The sequence below is a fragment of the Pteropus vampyrus genome, unplaced genomic scaffold, assembly GCF_000151845.1.
Source record: "Pteropus vampyrus isolate Shadow unplaced genomic scaffold, Pvam_2.0 Scaffold51, whole genome shotgun sequence".
NCBI lineage: Eukaryota > Metazoa > Chordata > Mammalia > Chiroptera > Pteropodidae > Pteropus > Pteropus vampyrus.
In genome coordinates this window covers 3324573-3339187 of record NW_011888832.1, presented here as the reverse complement: position 1 = coordinate 3339187, position 14615 = coordinate 3324573, and the positions used below count along the sequence as shown (strand labels likewise).

General features: G+C 36.1%; 2 protein-coding genes across 14 annotated transcripts in view; both read left to right on the top strand.

Annotated features, from left to right (window-relative positions):
* CHD9 (chromodomain helicase DNA binding protein 9) overlaps nt 1-9695 on the top strand; it is a 168005-nt gene extending 158310 nt beyond the window's left edge. For 10 of the 13 annotated variants that reach the window (XM_011360141.2, XM_023530644.1, XM_023530642.1 and 7 more), the window contains 2 exons: nt 1840-1944; nt 3722-7210. In XM_011360141.2, the coding sequence (XP_011358443.1) occupies nt 1840-1944; nt 3722-4591 (975 nt within the window). In that variant the 3' untranslated portion in view covers nt 4592-7210. Of the gene's footprint in view, nt 1-889; nt 1677-1839; nt 1945-3721; nt 7211-7666 lie in introns of those variants that run through there. The other 3 variants (XM_023530646.1, XM_023530645.1, XM_023530647.1) reach the window with 2 other exon arrangements.
* Nucleotides 9696-14230: 4535 nt separating this feature from the next.
* Nucleotides 14231-14615, top strand: part of RBL2 (RB transcriptional corepressor like 2) — a 42782-nt gene continuing 42397 nt past the window's right edge. Inside the window, exon 1 of the mRNA XM_023530668.1 lies at nt 14231-14593. Within this exon, the coding sequence (XP_023386436.1) occupies nt 14357-14593 (237 nt within the window). The 5' untranslated portion in view covers nt 14231-14356. The remainder of the gene's footprint in view (nt 14594-14615) is intronic.

Genomic DNA, 14615 nt, shown 5'->3' with positions numbered 1-14615 from the left:
AGCATGTGGGACAGACACCCACAACATGCACCCAAAGAGTCTGTAGTGCAGAGGCTGAGAAACCCTGATGAAAGGGGACAACATTCTCATCATAGCCATCATCGATTTATATATTTATTACTGTAATTTTCCTTCAGATGGCCGTAAAGTGTCTTGTTTACCAAAATCGGCATATTATGTAATTTTCTGATACATGGAAATAAAATGTTTTAAAGATACCTACCTAATAGGCTAATATTGGAAGAAAACTACTTTTTAAAGTTACAGTTTTAATATAGTTGTGTATCAACTCATTAAAATTAATATTTAAAATTAATACTAATTTTTGTTCCAATTTTGTTGAAATAGCTTCATCAGCTTTTGTTGGTACTTTAAAGTGATGTCATAGATGTATTAGAGAAAGAACCACGTGACATTTTAGAAATGGTTGACTTAATTTTGTTAAAAATAGCTTCATCTTATAACAAAATTAGAATTACTAGATATGACAAAGTTTGTTTTAGCATGTTTTAAGAAAATGGAAAATTTTTGTATTTTTACTTGTTAGGTTTAATAATAAATACTCTAAATTTTATTTTTAATGTGATAACCTGATAAGGGGCCTGTTCATTTTCTTTAATTTGTACAGTTCTTTATTGTCCTGAGTCTCTTGAGTACAGACTTCAGGATTCATGAGTCATCAAGGCAAAGAATCTACCTGCTAAATCCCCCATAAACCACCTAGAGGGCCTCTAGTTTAAACTGGAGTTTAATTAGAGGGTAATGAAAAAGAGAAGGGAACAGAAACTACAGAGACTAAGTTAAAGATGATGGGAAATACTATATAAGAATACTAATAGATGTATTATAACTGGCCATAATTAAAACCCATCTGTATCCTATCATCAAGACATATTATGTATTCATTGAAAGAGATTTGGAAGAAGAAATTACTCAAGAAATATGTTTAGACTCCAAAGGAACATTAAATTGGTAGGTCCAAATCATTTAAATTTAAATCATTTGAATTGGAAAATATTTTGTTTTGATTTCATACTAATTATTATACATAGTTTCTTCTTAATTTTTTCAAGTTCCTTATGATTAGTTGGTTTATATCACTTTTCACACACAAAGGATAGGTACCTTTTTATACTTTTAGGGTGTCAATTTGCATAATAGATAAGAGCATGAGTTTTTCTGACCTGAATTTGAAATGTGACCCTAACACTTGTTAGCTAGCTTTGGGCAACTTATATAACTTCTCTGAGTCTTAGTTACTTCATTTGAAAAATAGAAATAATACTATCTCAAAAGCATAGTAAGAACTAAAATAAATCACATACCTAAAGTCCTTAGCACAATGCTCTACATATAATAATAGTAACATATATTATGTAACAGAGACCGTGTGCAAAGGCACTTAATCATCTTAGTTTATCTTCATAAAACTCTACGGGGGGGAAGTATTGTTAATCCCATTTTGGAGATTAGAAAACTTAGGCTCAGAGAGATTTACTGGTTTGCTCAGGTTTCCTTAGCTGTTAAGTCTGACTCCAAAGGGATACTTTTAACTAGGCTCTACTGCCTATACAGCATAGTAGGTACACAGTAAATGGTAGTTTTTTATTTTATTATTCTAGGTACCCCAATTAAAATATTAAAATTTAGCATTATCACATGTTTATATAGTATTCTAATAGTCCTTATTTGTTGTGGTAGTCTTTTTTAAATAATAAAGATTGTCAGAGGAGATTCAAAGAATACATGTTTTAAAGAATAAACTCTGAATAAAAGCAAGACATGTCTCCATGTATAATAGTGTTTTTACATGTGTGACAACCTGCTTTTTGTTTACAGGTCGGAGGTGCATTTGCTCCCCCTTTGAAAGATTTATGTAGATTCTTGAAAGAAAATTCAGAGTACGGAGTCGCTCCTGAATGGGGAGATGTTGTTAAACAGTCTGTGAGTATTTCATAAATGCCAAGTCCAACATCGTTTTAAAATTAACACATCATTTCATTATTACTTGGATTAAATTTTAAGTTAAGAATCAACAAAATATTGCATGAACATGTGATGGTGCTTTGTAGTCCACAATTTTTATTTTGCATTACATGTTACAAATGACTCAGATGCTTGCTGAGTTAGAAGAATTGGTATGTACTGATTTGTTTTTATTTTAATCTCTGAGATAGTATTTGAACAATGCCACAAAGAAAAATCAAAGATGTGGGAAAAGGAATATATAAAAGGATATTCATCATAGTATAGTAGTAAAAAAATTGGAAAATACTAATGGTCCGGCTTTATGTTGGAAAACTATGCATCTATTTTAAAAATTTATCTTAGAAGAACATCTGCGACAAGGGAGAAAGTTCACAGTATATAAATGGGGTAATAGTTAAACTCTTGGAATAGCGAAGCCTAACCATGTGGTAAATGCTAAATAAATAATAACTGTTTTTTTTCAGGGGTCCAAATGAAAAGGGGAGGTTATAAAACTGTTTAGTATGCTTCTAGTTTTTATTGTAGAAAGAGAGGTAAGGGGAGTTTTAGAATTTATATATGGTTATGTCTGCTTGGTGAAATTACGGATGGATTTTTTATTTGCATTTTTTGTTGTCATGTTTTCTGCAGTGAATCCTAATGTTTTTTAAGAGAATAAGTTGATCAATTCAAACCAAAATTTAAGAACAGTACTATGAGAGTCTTTTAAGCCACTGTCAAGTCAAGAGCTGAACTGTCACAAATGGTAGCCACAGGCATGAGTGGCTACTGAGTAAGTGACATGTGGCCAGTCTGAATCAAGCATTGTGAGAGGAAAACACTGGCCTCGGATTTTGAAGACTTAGTTTGGAAAAAGAATGTAAAATCTCAGTTATTTTCATAGATTACATATTGAACTGATAATATTTTGCTTATATTCTGTTAAATAGAATATATTACTAAAGGTAATGTCTACTTCTATTTTACCTTTTTTAATGTGCCTACTGGAAAATTTTAAATTACATATGTGGCTTACGTTATGTTTCTGTTGGACAATGCTGGTCTAAAGGTTCTAAACCCTTACAGCTTCTACTTTTGAGCCCAAGAAAATCACAGGAAAATAGCATGGTTTGTTTTCCATTTTCCTGGACTTGAGGCTTCTCAGTCCGAAAGTGCCACTGCTATTCCGAGCCAGGTGATTCGCACCCATTCCCCCCGCCCCGCCCCCCCCCGCCCCCAGCCGTCGAGTATCTTTTCGGCTTGGCCGTATCCCTTATTTCAAAAGTGGTCGTCATGAGATTCAGATGAAACATCTCATTTTAGTCTTAACCTTTTACTTATTTCCTCTGTCCTTTCCTTTTGTTCTTCCAGATTAGAAGAGGGGCACTACTTTAGCCTTCTGGAGCATTTGGTGATATAAAGCATGTCAGGGTACGGGAGTAACCCTCATCAAAAAGTTTCTTTGGACCTTTTGTTTTCTAGAACTGTTCTACAAACGTATCCCTCCACAGTATTGAGGAAAGCTAGTGTGGCCTCTGCTCTCTCTGATACAATGAGAAGTGGAAGAGCTGTTTCAAGCCACACCTTAAAATGATGTCAAATTAGCTTCTCTCTTTTGTAATTTATTATATTTTATCATAAAGAAGAAATTTACGAATAATTAGCTGTTTTTAATAGGTTGTTTGCATCACAAGCTGGTGGCTAATGATTGTAGTATAGCTATTATTAGTGTGTTTTTTTTGCTTTTTCTCAGGGCTTTCTTCCGGAAAGCATGTACGAACGAATTCTCACTGGTCCTGTGGTGAGAGAAGAAGTAAGCAGGCGAGGAAGACGGCCTAAAAGCGGAATTGCGAAGGCCGCGGCGGCGGCGGCTGCCACCAGCGTCGCGGGCAGTCCTCTGTTAGCCAATGGATTACTTCCAGGTATGGATCTCACAACTCTTCAGGCCTTACAACAAAACCTACAGAACTTGCAGTCACTGCAGGTCACCGCGGGGTTGATGGGAATGCCTGCCGGCCTTTCTTCTGGAGGAGAAGCTAAAAACGTGGCTGCCCTGTTCCCCATGCTGCTGTCAGGAGTGACGGGATTACCAAACCTGTTGGGCATGGGAGGGCTCCTGACAAAGCCTACAGACTCTGGAACAGAAGAAAAAAAGGGAAATGACTCTAAGGAGCTAGAAGGAAAAAAAGAAAGGACAGAGAGCCAAAACTCAGAGAATGGTGGAGAAAACTCTGTGTCAAGTTCTCCGTCAACATCCTCTACTGCTGCATTAAATACAGCTGCAGCTGCCAACTCGTTAGCTCTTAACCCACTGTTACTATCTAATATACTTTATCCAGGGATGCTTCTCACTCCAGGCCTTAATCTTCATATTCCAACTTTATCCCAGTCCAATACTTTTGATGTACAGAAAAACAAAAACAGTGACTTAGGCTCATCTAAGTCTGTAGAAGTAAAGGAAGAAGATTCCAGAGGTAGAGATCAGGAGGACAAAGGGGGGACTGAACCAAGTCCTCTCAATGAAAACAGCACAGATGAGGGTTCAGAGAAAGCCGATGCTTCGTCTGGCTCTGACAGTACATCAGCGTCATCCGAGGATTCAGATTCTAGTAACGAAGACTGATTCCCGGACTACACTTAAATTATGAACTGATTTTGGATTTTTTTCTTTAATTATTAATTGTAAATACCCCAGTGTGGAGTGCATCAATAACTTCCTGACCGAACATTTCAGTTATTTGTTTAGAAGTGCAAACTGCTTTCAGAGACGTTTTGCATGTAATATTTCTTAAGATTCATAAGGTTCTGAACTCGTATGTACTATCAAATACATAAAGGTGTAAAATTACAACAAAAGGCATTATAATTTTGTTGGGGGTTAATTTTATGAAAATTATGCTCCATGAGAGTTGTATATTTAATATATTTGCAGTGAACACAGAATCCTTTATGCATATTACTGATTTAATTTGAATATAGTTTTACAGCCTCCTTGACACCTATAATTTACAGATCAAAACTCAGCAATAATTTGGGCAGCTAATGAATGTCATGAAAGCTGTAGAATCTACGTCACCATCCATTGCTTTAATTACACGAAAATGCTCTAGTGTTGCGATGCACTGCTGATGTTTCCCATTCAGGTACAAGTGTGTTTTCAAGAAGAAATAAGTTTCCCAATCAGCCAATTTAACTGGCTACCTGTTACCTCAGCTGAGTTAGTTTAGGAAGTTTACATTCGTTTCTAATTCTATACTTGTTTTCAGGGGTTTTTTAAACACGTCCTATATATCATGTTAATCTGGCAAGAAATATGACTTGCTTTTTGCTGAGCCTAACTCTGGTATCAGTAAAATTAAGTCATAAAGTAATCCTGTGTCATTTGACTTTGGCACCCTCTAGACATACTTAGTTTTAACTTTTCAAAGTCTGGCCTCCTATTAGAAATAATTATGTCTCAGATGAGTAATGTCTGTTTTTGGGGTTCAGAAAAGGCAAACTCATGAAATGCCACAGAAAAGAACTTCAGCATACTTCATGTAAAAAAAAAAATTGTTTGTTTGCTTTCTTTGTGTAGATTTCAATTTGTGTTTTATGTCATAGTAGTTTTCCAAAATTAACAGATAATAGTGGTAAAGTAATATGCAAATAGTCTAAATTCATCTTGAGTTTCTTCTAGGTGTAAGCAGACTAAATGTTGCCCAGAATCAGTGTTGGGTTATCAGTTTATATTAAATATACTGAGTTGCCCATTTTGAAAATGCACTTTGAATAATCTCAAAAAAATATACGAGTTATACCTGTAAACCACAAAATGAAGCCCAAGGCTTCCAATCAATTTCTTAGAGCGCTGTACCATGTAAAATTTGTCTGATACTTGATTTGTGATACAATTTCTCCTGCTAAAGCTGCTATTATTCTGACAAGGCAGAGGTCAAGGTTCACTTTCATATATATTTAAAACAATTAGAACTGAATTGGACATAAAATACCATTTATAACTTAAAGAGAGATAAATGATAGCATTCTTCTGGTACTTGCATAAGTCAGTGATAAAGTTCGCAAGGGGATTCATTCAGGGGGGGAAAGTACCCCACTTCTCTTCCACAGAAAAAATAACTTTCAGTGTGTTTTGATGATAGAACTCTGTTGCTTTGTCATGAATTAAGCAATTATAATGGATTTTCCGAGATATTTACCAGTAAATTATGTTTCTGTATGTAAAAAACTAACCCCTTATTAGGCAGACAGTGTTATATGCATTTACCAAATTATGTAAGTTCCATTGGGATGGTATTGATTTTTGTATTTTCTCAAAATGATACTTTGAATTGATAGTCTTTTATGCAGTGTCTTAGCAATAGTCACTCTGATGCCCATCCAGGAGAAGTGGTGGTAATTCTGCATCATGAAAATGATATATGACACATTTAGTATCTTCCCTTTGCAGTATTGCACTTTTCTTTAACTAGAATACACCTATGAGATAGCCAAAGTTTTTCAAACACAGTGAACTTAGGTTGCCGGTGGAGTATTTCAACACCATATTTCCATTCCTTCACTCTACTTCTACCCACATGACCTTTATTCCTTTCTTTCCCCAATTTAAAAAAAAAAAAAAAAAAGGGAAAAAAAAGCCCTAGATCTTACCACTAAAATGTAATTTATATCAAATTTTATGAGATAAAATATTTTCCTAATTATGCTCAAATGAAGTTGGTTAACATCTTAGTGATTCTCTATGTAATAAGGCAATTGCAGTTTTCAAAGTATTAAGGCTAATATTAACTTTAAATATTCTCTTGGGTTTTGAAACACTTCTATTTATTATTGATCGGGGAAAAGTTGTCCAGCTATCAGGTTAAAAAAAATCCACGCGAATATGGTTGTGTAAAGTTAAGGGTTATAAGGGAAAAAAATCAGTAGAATTACATAATACTAAAGTTGCAGTGAAAGGATTTCCAAGTATGTGTTGGTAGTTACTAAAAGAATTATAGCTGTTATTGCCTTGTATTTATAGCCCTTGTTTCAGGTTTCAGGATTCAAGTCTTAGTCCAATTTTTCTTTTGGACATTTGCAATATTTACCAGTTGTGTTTCGTGTAGTCTGAATTTGCTTTCTGTAGTTGAGCAAGCGTCTTAAAAAGTCATTTGTAATTTATTAAATTACTTTCTATGATGTTCTATAGAGCAAATGGAAGTTTAATTATTTTTTATTAAACATATTCTTTGACTACCCATGATGTCAGCCTCTGTACATGACAATACTTTTTGTGATTGAATTTATCTTATTCCAGTTGTGAGAGAAAACCATAGCCATAAATCTTTTAAACGGAAAGTATACTTTGGAAGAATTTTTGAAAGAGAGAATTTGGCAATAATTCTATCCACAATGTTATTATTTCCTTAGGTTTTCTTCCCCTAGACTTTTAAAAAAAATCCAGAAAGACTCCGAAATATACCTAACCTCTTAAAGGAGTCCCATTTGCAAGTCTGAAATCATTTTCCCTTGGTCTTATAAGAGTCTTTCCCAGTTCATTGCCATTGTTGGTAGTGTTTTTTGTAAACATGGAAATTTGTTTTTCCTCTAATTACAAAAGTAAAACAGTGAAGTCTCAGTATACACTCATTTAACTTGAACACATTTAACTATACTTTTATGCTTAGAAAACCTTTTTTTCTTTTTTCATACAATATAGCATGTAAACACAAGCCAACTACTTCATCTAGTGCCCACCCAGAAGAACAGTAATCTACACCGATGCTGGAGGAAGAATTGGCAATGTTGGATGTTTTTGAGAGAAGATAATTTTATAAAATTACGTACTCTGTATCTTGTGAACTGTAGGAAGGAAAGACTGACATTTTACTACAGATAATCTTCATCTTTACAATAAATTTAGAACTTAATCATACATAAATGTAACTTCAGTACATAAGCTATTTATTTTTGAGTGCAGAAAAACACAGAAATATTTAAGTCATGCATAAACCCACCCTGAGAGACATACTGTTGGTATGGATTCCCAATCTTTTTTGTATGTTAGTTACATACATGTAGTGGGTGGCTTAGTGTCCTACAAAATTCCATGTCAACTGAGAACCTCAGAATATAATCTTATTTGGAAATAGGGTCTTGACAGATGTAATTAATAAAGATGCTGTCATACTAGATCAGGGTGGGTCCTTACTCCAGACTGGTGTCCTCATAAGAAGAGGAGAGGACACAGAGACACAGGGAGGAAGGTCACACAACAGGCAGAGATTGGAGTGATGCAGCTAGAAGCCAAGGACACCACGGGTTGCCAGCAACCAGGAGAAACTAGACGAGAAGCATGGAACAGTCTCTTTCAGAGCCTCCAGAAGGAACCACCTTGCCAACACCTTGATATTGGACTTCTCGCCTCCAGAACTGTGAGAGAATAAATTTCTGTTGTTTTAAACCACCCAGTTCACAGTATTGTTATGGTAGCCCTAGGAAACTACTAATTTTCATATTAAATCAGTAATATATGGGGCATAATGTTTACTCTTCTGCCCTTGATATACTGACATAGGTCAGTATGTATCCTGCAATGTGAATTTAATACATAGTATTGGCCCATACACATGTAATTTATTTAACCATGTACTGAGAAATAGACATTTGGGTTTATATATGCATTTTTTTGCATTTATCCATAATTTCTTTAATCCTTCGAAGTGAAAATACTTCCTCTGTATTTAAAATTTTGATTTGTGTTGCCAAGTTTATAATGCCATTAGTAGCAATTTATACTACCATTAGCAGCATACATTTTTGAATGCTCATGTACCCCAAATCCTTACCAATACTGTGTATTGTCCTTTGAAATAATCTTTGCCAAATTAATAGGCAAAAATAACATCTTGATGAATTTTTAGATTCTTTTTCTTGGGAAAAAATAAGATACATATTATAGAGAATTGGGGAGGGGGCGGGGTGTAGGGAAAGCACAAAGTAAACAGCCCCATGACACTGAACGCTCAGAGATAAATTGTTAACTTTCAGGTCAGTTTTCTTTGCATCTACGTACTACATATTCTAATAAGAGTGGAGTTACACTGTATATATCATTTGTTGCAGTTTTTTTCATTTACAATATAATAATCTTTCCATGTCGCTATAGAATCTTCTAAAACATTTTTAAGGACTTTTTCATTCTCATATATGGATACTTTATAATTTAATACCCAGTTATTGAGCCCCTACACACACACATACACACATACACACACACATACACACACTCACACGGGGTTAAAGTCTCCTTGATGCACTCCAGTAGCTCCTTAAATTTTTTCATATTTACATTTGACAGTTACTTGTTCTGGGACTATTCTACCCATGAGATCACAAGTTCTGTGAGAGGAGAGATCGTGCTTGTCTCATTCACAGCTGTATCATTGCTTGGCAAAGTACTTGATATATAATAAGCACTGACTAGACATTTGTTGAATATTTGGATAGAAGGTTAGTTCTCTGGCTAAATGAATGAATGGATGAGTGAGTGGATAATCAGACCCCAAGAACCAAACCTCTTAACCAATATTGATTTTTTTATTGAGATATAATTGACATATTACATTGTACTAGTTTTAGGTATACGACATAATGATTTGATATATGTATATATTGTGAAATGATTATGCAATAAGTTTAGTTAACATCCATCACCACACAGTTACACATTTTTTTCTTGTGATGAGAACTTAAGATCTCTCTTAGCAACTTTCAAATATGCAACACAGTATTGTCAACTGTAGTCACCATGCTGTGTATCACATCTTCAGGACTTATTTATCTTATAAGTTGGGAAGTTTGTACCTTTTGAGCACCTTCACCCATTTTGCCCACCCCTGTCAACCACCAGTCTGTTTTCTATATGAGAGGTTATTTTTTGCTTATTTTTTTAGATTCCACATATGAGATCATACAGTATTTCTCTTTTTCTGAATTTCACTTACCATGATACATTCAGTGTCCATCCGTATTGTCACAAATGGCAGGATTTCCTATTCTATGGCAAATCACACACACACACATGCACAACACACACACCATGTACCACATTGTCTTTATACATTCATCTGTCAGTGAATGCTTTGGTTGTTTCCATGTCTTGGTTATTGTAAATAATGCTGCAATGAACATGGGGAGGAGACATCTTTTCAAGATAGTGATTTCGTTTCCTCTGGATAAATACCTAGAAACGGACTTGTCAAATTATATGGTAATTCTATTTTTAATTTTGTGAAGAACCTCCCTACTGTTTTCATAGTGGCTGCACCAATTTACATCTCACTAAGAGCACACAAGTGTTTTCTTGTCTCCACATCCTTGCCAACACTTGTTATTTCTTGTATTTTTTATAATAACCATTCTAACAGCTTTGAGGTGGTATTTTACCTTGGTTTTGATTTGCATTTCCCTGATGATTAATGATGTTGAGTACCTTTTCATGTATCTGTTGGCCATTGTATATCTTTGGAAAAATGTCTGTTCAGATCATCTGTCCATTGTTTAATGAGGTTGTTTTGCTTTATTTTTTTTTCTGTTGAGTTGTATGAATTATTTATATATTTTGTATAATAACCCCTTGTCAGATATATAATTTGTAAATACTTTCTCCCATTCTGTAGGTTGCCTTTTATTTTGTTGATGGTTTCCTTTGCTGTACAGAAGCTTTTTAGTTTGCTATAGTCCTAGTTGTTTATTTTAGCTTTTGTTGTCTTTGCTTTTGATGTCAAATCCAAAAATTAATTGTCAAGACCAATGTCAAGGAGCTTACCACCTATGTTCTAGGAATTTTATGGGTTCAGGTCTTATGTTCAAGTTTTAATCCATTTTTAGTTTATTTTTGTGTATGGTGTAAGATAGGGGTCCAGTTTCATTCATTTGCATGTAGCTGTCCAGTTTTCTCAACACCATTTATTGAAGAGACTATCCTTTTCTCATTTTATATTCTTGGCTTTTTTTTCTTGTAAATTAATTGACCACATATATGTGGGTTTATTTATCTGCTCTATTTTGTTGCATCGATCTATGTGTCTGTTTTTATGCCTGTACCATACTGGTTTGATTATTATTGCTTTGTAATATAGTTTGATATCAGGAAGTGTGATGCCTCCGGCTTTGTTCTTCTTTCTTAAGATTGCTTTGGTTATTCAGTGTCTTTATTTGTGGTCATGATTGATTTATTGAAACTCAGTCATTAACATCCATGCCCTCCACTCAAAGCAAGGCCTTCACTCACTGCTTGTTGGGCTTTAACTTGATATGCATTTCCAGCCATCTCAGGTACTGAGTTTGCAAGTACCCCTCACCCTAATAAGAGAAAGGAGAAAAAGAATTACCAACAGGTCATATGGTGACTCCAGTGTAAAGAAGAAACATTTTATAGCCTGAATGCAGGAAGGAAAAGAAAAAAGGACAAAAATGTTTAAAAACAGCAGTAAAAAGCAGATTGGGGTATATAGCCCAATATCTACTCCAACAAGCCCCATAAGTATCGCCAGATCTTAATTGTTTATGATGACAGAAAAGGCTAAAAAGGCATGTTCTTTTTATTCCAGAATACCAAGTCTTCCCTGTGTATTAAATGTAGCTAATTGTAGTTTATACTGTTAATTGAATTTTTAGCAGGCAGATTCTCATTCAAAATAAATAAAGCAGGTTCAAGGGGCAGACCTACCTGGCTCATAGCGTTAGTCCATAACAGATAAGAATGCCTGACTGAAATCAATCACACAATGCCAGTTAACTTAGCTCCCAGCAAGAGACTGTTCACATACTTGGTGAAATTGGCTTTGGCCCTGCCAAAGTAGATAGCCTCCTAAAGTGGAAATTCAAACAAATGATTAGTTTTTGCTGGTAGCAACGCACCTTTTTAGAAAATATTTTTTGGAAACATAAGCAAATTGCAAACACACTTGAAGCCACAATCTCTACTACCAGTCATATGATAACTCAATCTGAATGGAATTTAACACTTACTGCCTCACGATCACGGGCAATAAATTTAAATCTTGATGTGGCTGGGAATGCAAAGTGATAGAGCCACTTTAGAAAAGAATTTGGCAGTGTCTTATAAAGTTTAACATTTATTTACCTTAAACCCAGCAACACCACTCTCTTAGCTTGTTTGGGCATCTTTGCTCTGGGTGCCCATGTGCCCTTTTCTCGATGCTGCGTGTGGCTTTCTTATAAGGCTACCACTCCTATTGGATTAGGGCCTCACACTTAAGACCACATTTAACTTTAGCTACCTAATGAAAGCCTTATCACTAAGTACAGTCACATTAGGGGTTAGGGTTTTAACATGAACTTGGGCTGGGGGGCGGGGGAAAGGACAAAGTTCAGCCCAGAGTACACTCAAGTATCTATCCAAGAGTAATGAAAACTTGTATCACACAAAAGCATACACATCAGTGTTATAGTAGCTTTTCTCATAATCACAAACACCAAACACTGGAAACAACCCAGATGTTTTTAACTGGTAAATGGATACATGTTGGGACGTTCATGCAGTAGCTATGACTTACCAATAAAAGAACAAAGAACTGACACATGCAGCAACTTGGATGAATCTGAAAGGCACGTTAAGTCGAATGAAGCCAGAATCAAAGTCTACATAGTGTATGATTACATTTACGCGGCATTTTGGAAAAGAGGGGTAGCTGAGGACAGAAAACTGATCAGTAGTTGCCAGGGGATGTGTGAGGAGGGGTTTATACTGCAAAGGGACACTGGGAAACAGGTTGATGGAAATGTATATGTTGATTGTGGTAGACATTTCTTTTTAAAAATTCATAGAAGTGTACACGTAAAATAGTTTTACTGCATGCAAATTTTACCTCAATGAATCTGACAAAAGGATGCCTGAAAAAATTAATTTGCCACATACATTTTGATAAAATACTAAACCAAGAAAGGACTTTCAAGCACAAAACATTAGGATAAAACTTCGTTGGGATAGAATGGGAATATGAGGTAAAGAAGAAAAAGGAATGATATAAAATTTCTAGTTAAAAGTTTTGTAAGTGTATTTTTAAAGTGGATTATAGTGTCAAATTGCTAATATTTAGAGTGCTGACTTTGAAAATAGACATTAACAAGCAGCATATTTTAATAAAATACATATTTGATGTTTTATGACCCATCAATTTTACTTCAGTTACATTGTTTTACTAAAAACAGTAAAGAGAATTTTATCTCAAAAACAATTCAAATTTTTTTGATGATGGAAACAAAAATAAGCAATATTTTAAAATTTAGTATTCCTCACCTAAGTACAGGAATATCTTATAAACTTATTTACAAATATTTATAAAGCAGTTGTAGTCAACTTCTGTTCTTGTCCTTCCTTGATCACCTTAAATCAGCACTGATAGAGCAAATCCTACCCTAATTACTGTGACTTTTTTTTTTACAGGGTTTACGACTAGGGTTTCATGGTCTCTCAAAATTGTTCCTGAGGCATCTTGTTATCTTTCTGGTGTTCCTTCTCTCCTACCTCCAGGTTTCCTCCCCATCTTCCCTGCTCCTATTAAAGCTTCCCTACACTCTTGCTTTTGTCCCAATATTTCTTCTCGGTTTATTTTACAAGCCTCACTGAGCAATGCCTTTTGGCTTCTCAAGCACGAAAATATTTTATACTATGCCTATTTATAAATCAAAGATTGGAGATAAAGTGATTCGAGCCTTTATACATGAAAAGAAAGCAAAATAAAAGAATAAAGGTAAGCCAATTGGGTGATTGAGGATAATACAAATAAAGACACTGACAGCGAATGTATACTGGCCCAACGGTGGGAGAAGAAATTACTGCTTTAAAAAAATCAATAATTATGTTAAAGACGCAAGTAAAATTTAACTTAGTAAAGAACTAGAAATTAGGAGCGACGCTGAAAATGAACTTTGGCGGACAGCCCCTTTGAAATCCTTATTTTGCCGATAAGAACACAGGGGTGATGGGGATTCTTTCTCGGGACATCTTGGACATTCAACCTCCACATGAAACTAATGTGTTTTGGATGTTTTTCTTCACTAGAGCCCAGCTGGATGGTCTTAGGACGGAGCGCTACTTAAAATGTAGAGAAGCCGCTTTTATTTCAGCCCAGAGAGAGACTACAAGAGTTCATTTTTAAAATTTTTTTAATTAATGGTTTTTGATCCCCGTGGGCCTCCGGCCCGGACTACATTTCCCATCAGGCCCTGCTCAGAACTACGGGTGCCTGCGTGAAGCCAAGCGTTGTTAGCGGCAGCGCAGTCGCCGTATAAGCGGCCGACGGGCGGGCGCTTCGCGGTTTGAATGGCTACGGGCCCGAGCCCTCAGCTCACCTGAGGACCGGCCGGCCAGGGGTGCGCTATGCCATCGGGAGGCGACCAATCGCCGCCGCCCCCGCCACCCCCTCCGGCGGCGGCAGCCTCTGAGGAGGAGGACGAGGACGGCGAGGCGGAGGACGCGGCGCAGCCGGCCCGGTCGCCGGCCCCTCAGACGCAGCAGCGGTTCGAGGAGCTGTGCAGCCGCCTCAACATGGACGAGGCGGCGCGGGCCGAGGCCTGGGACAGCTACCGGAGCATGAGCGAGAGCTATACGCTGGAGGTGCGCCCGGGGCGGGGCGACG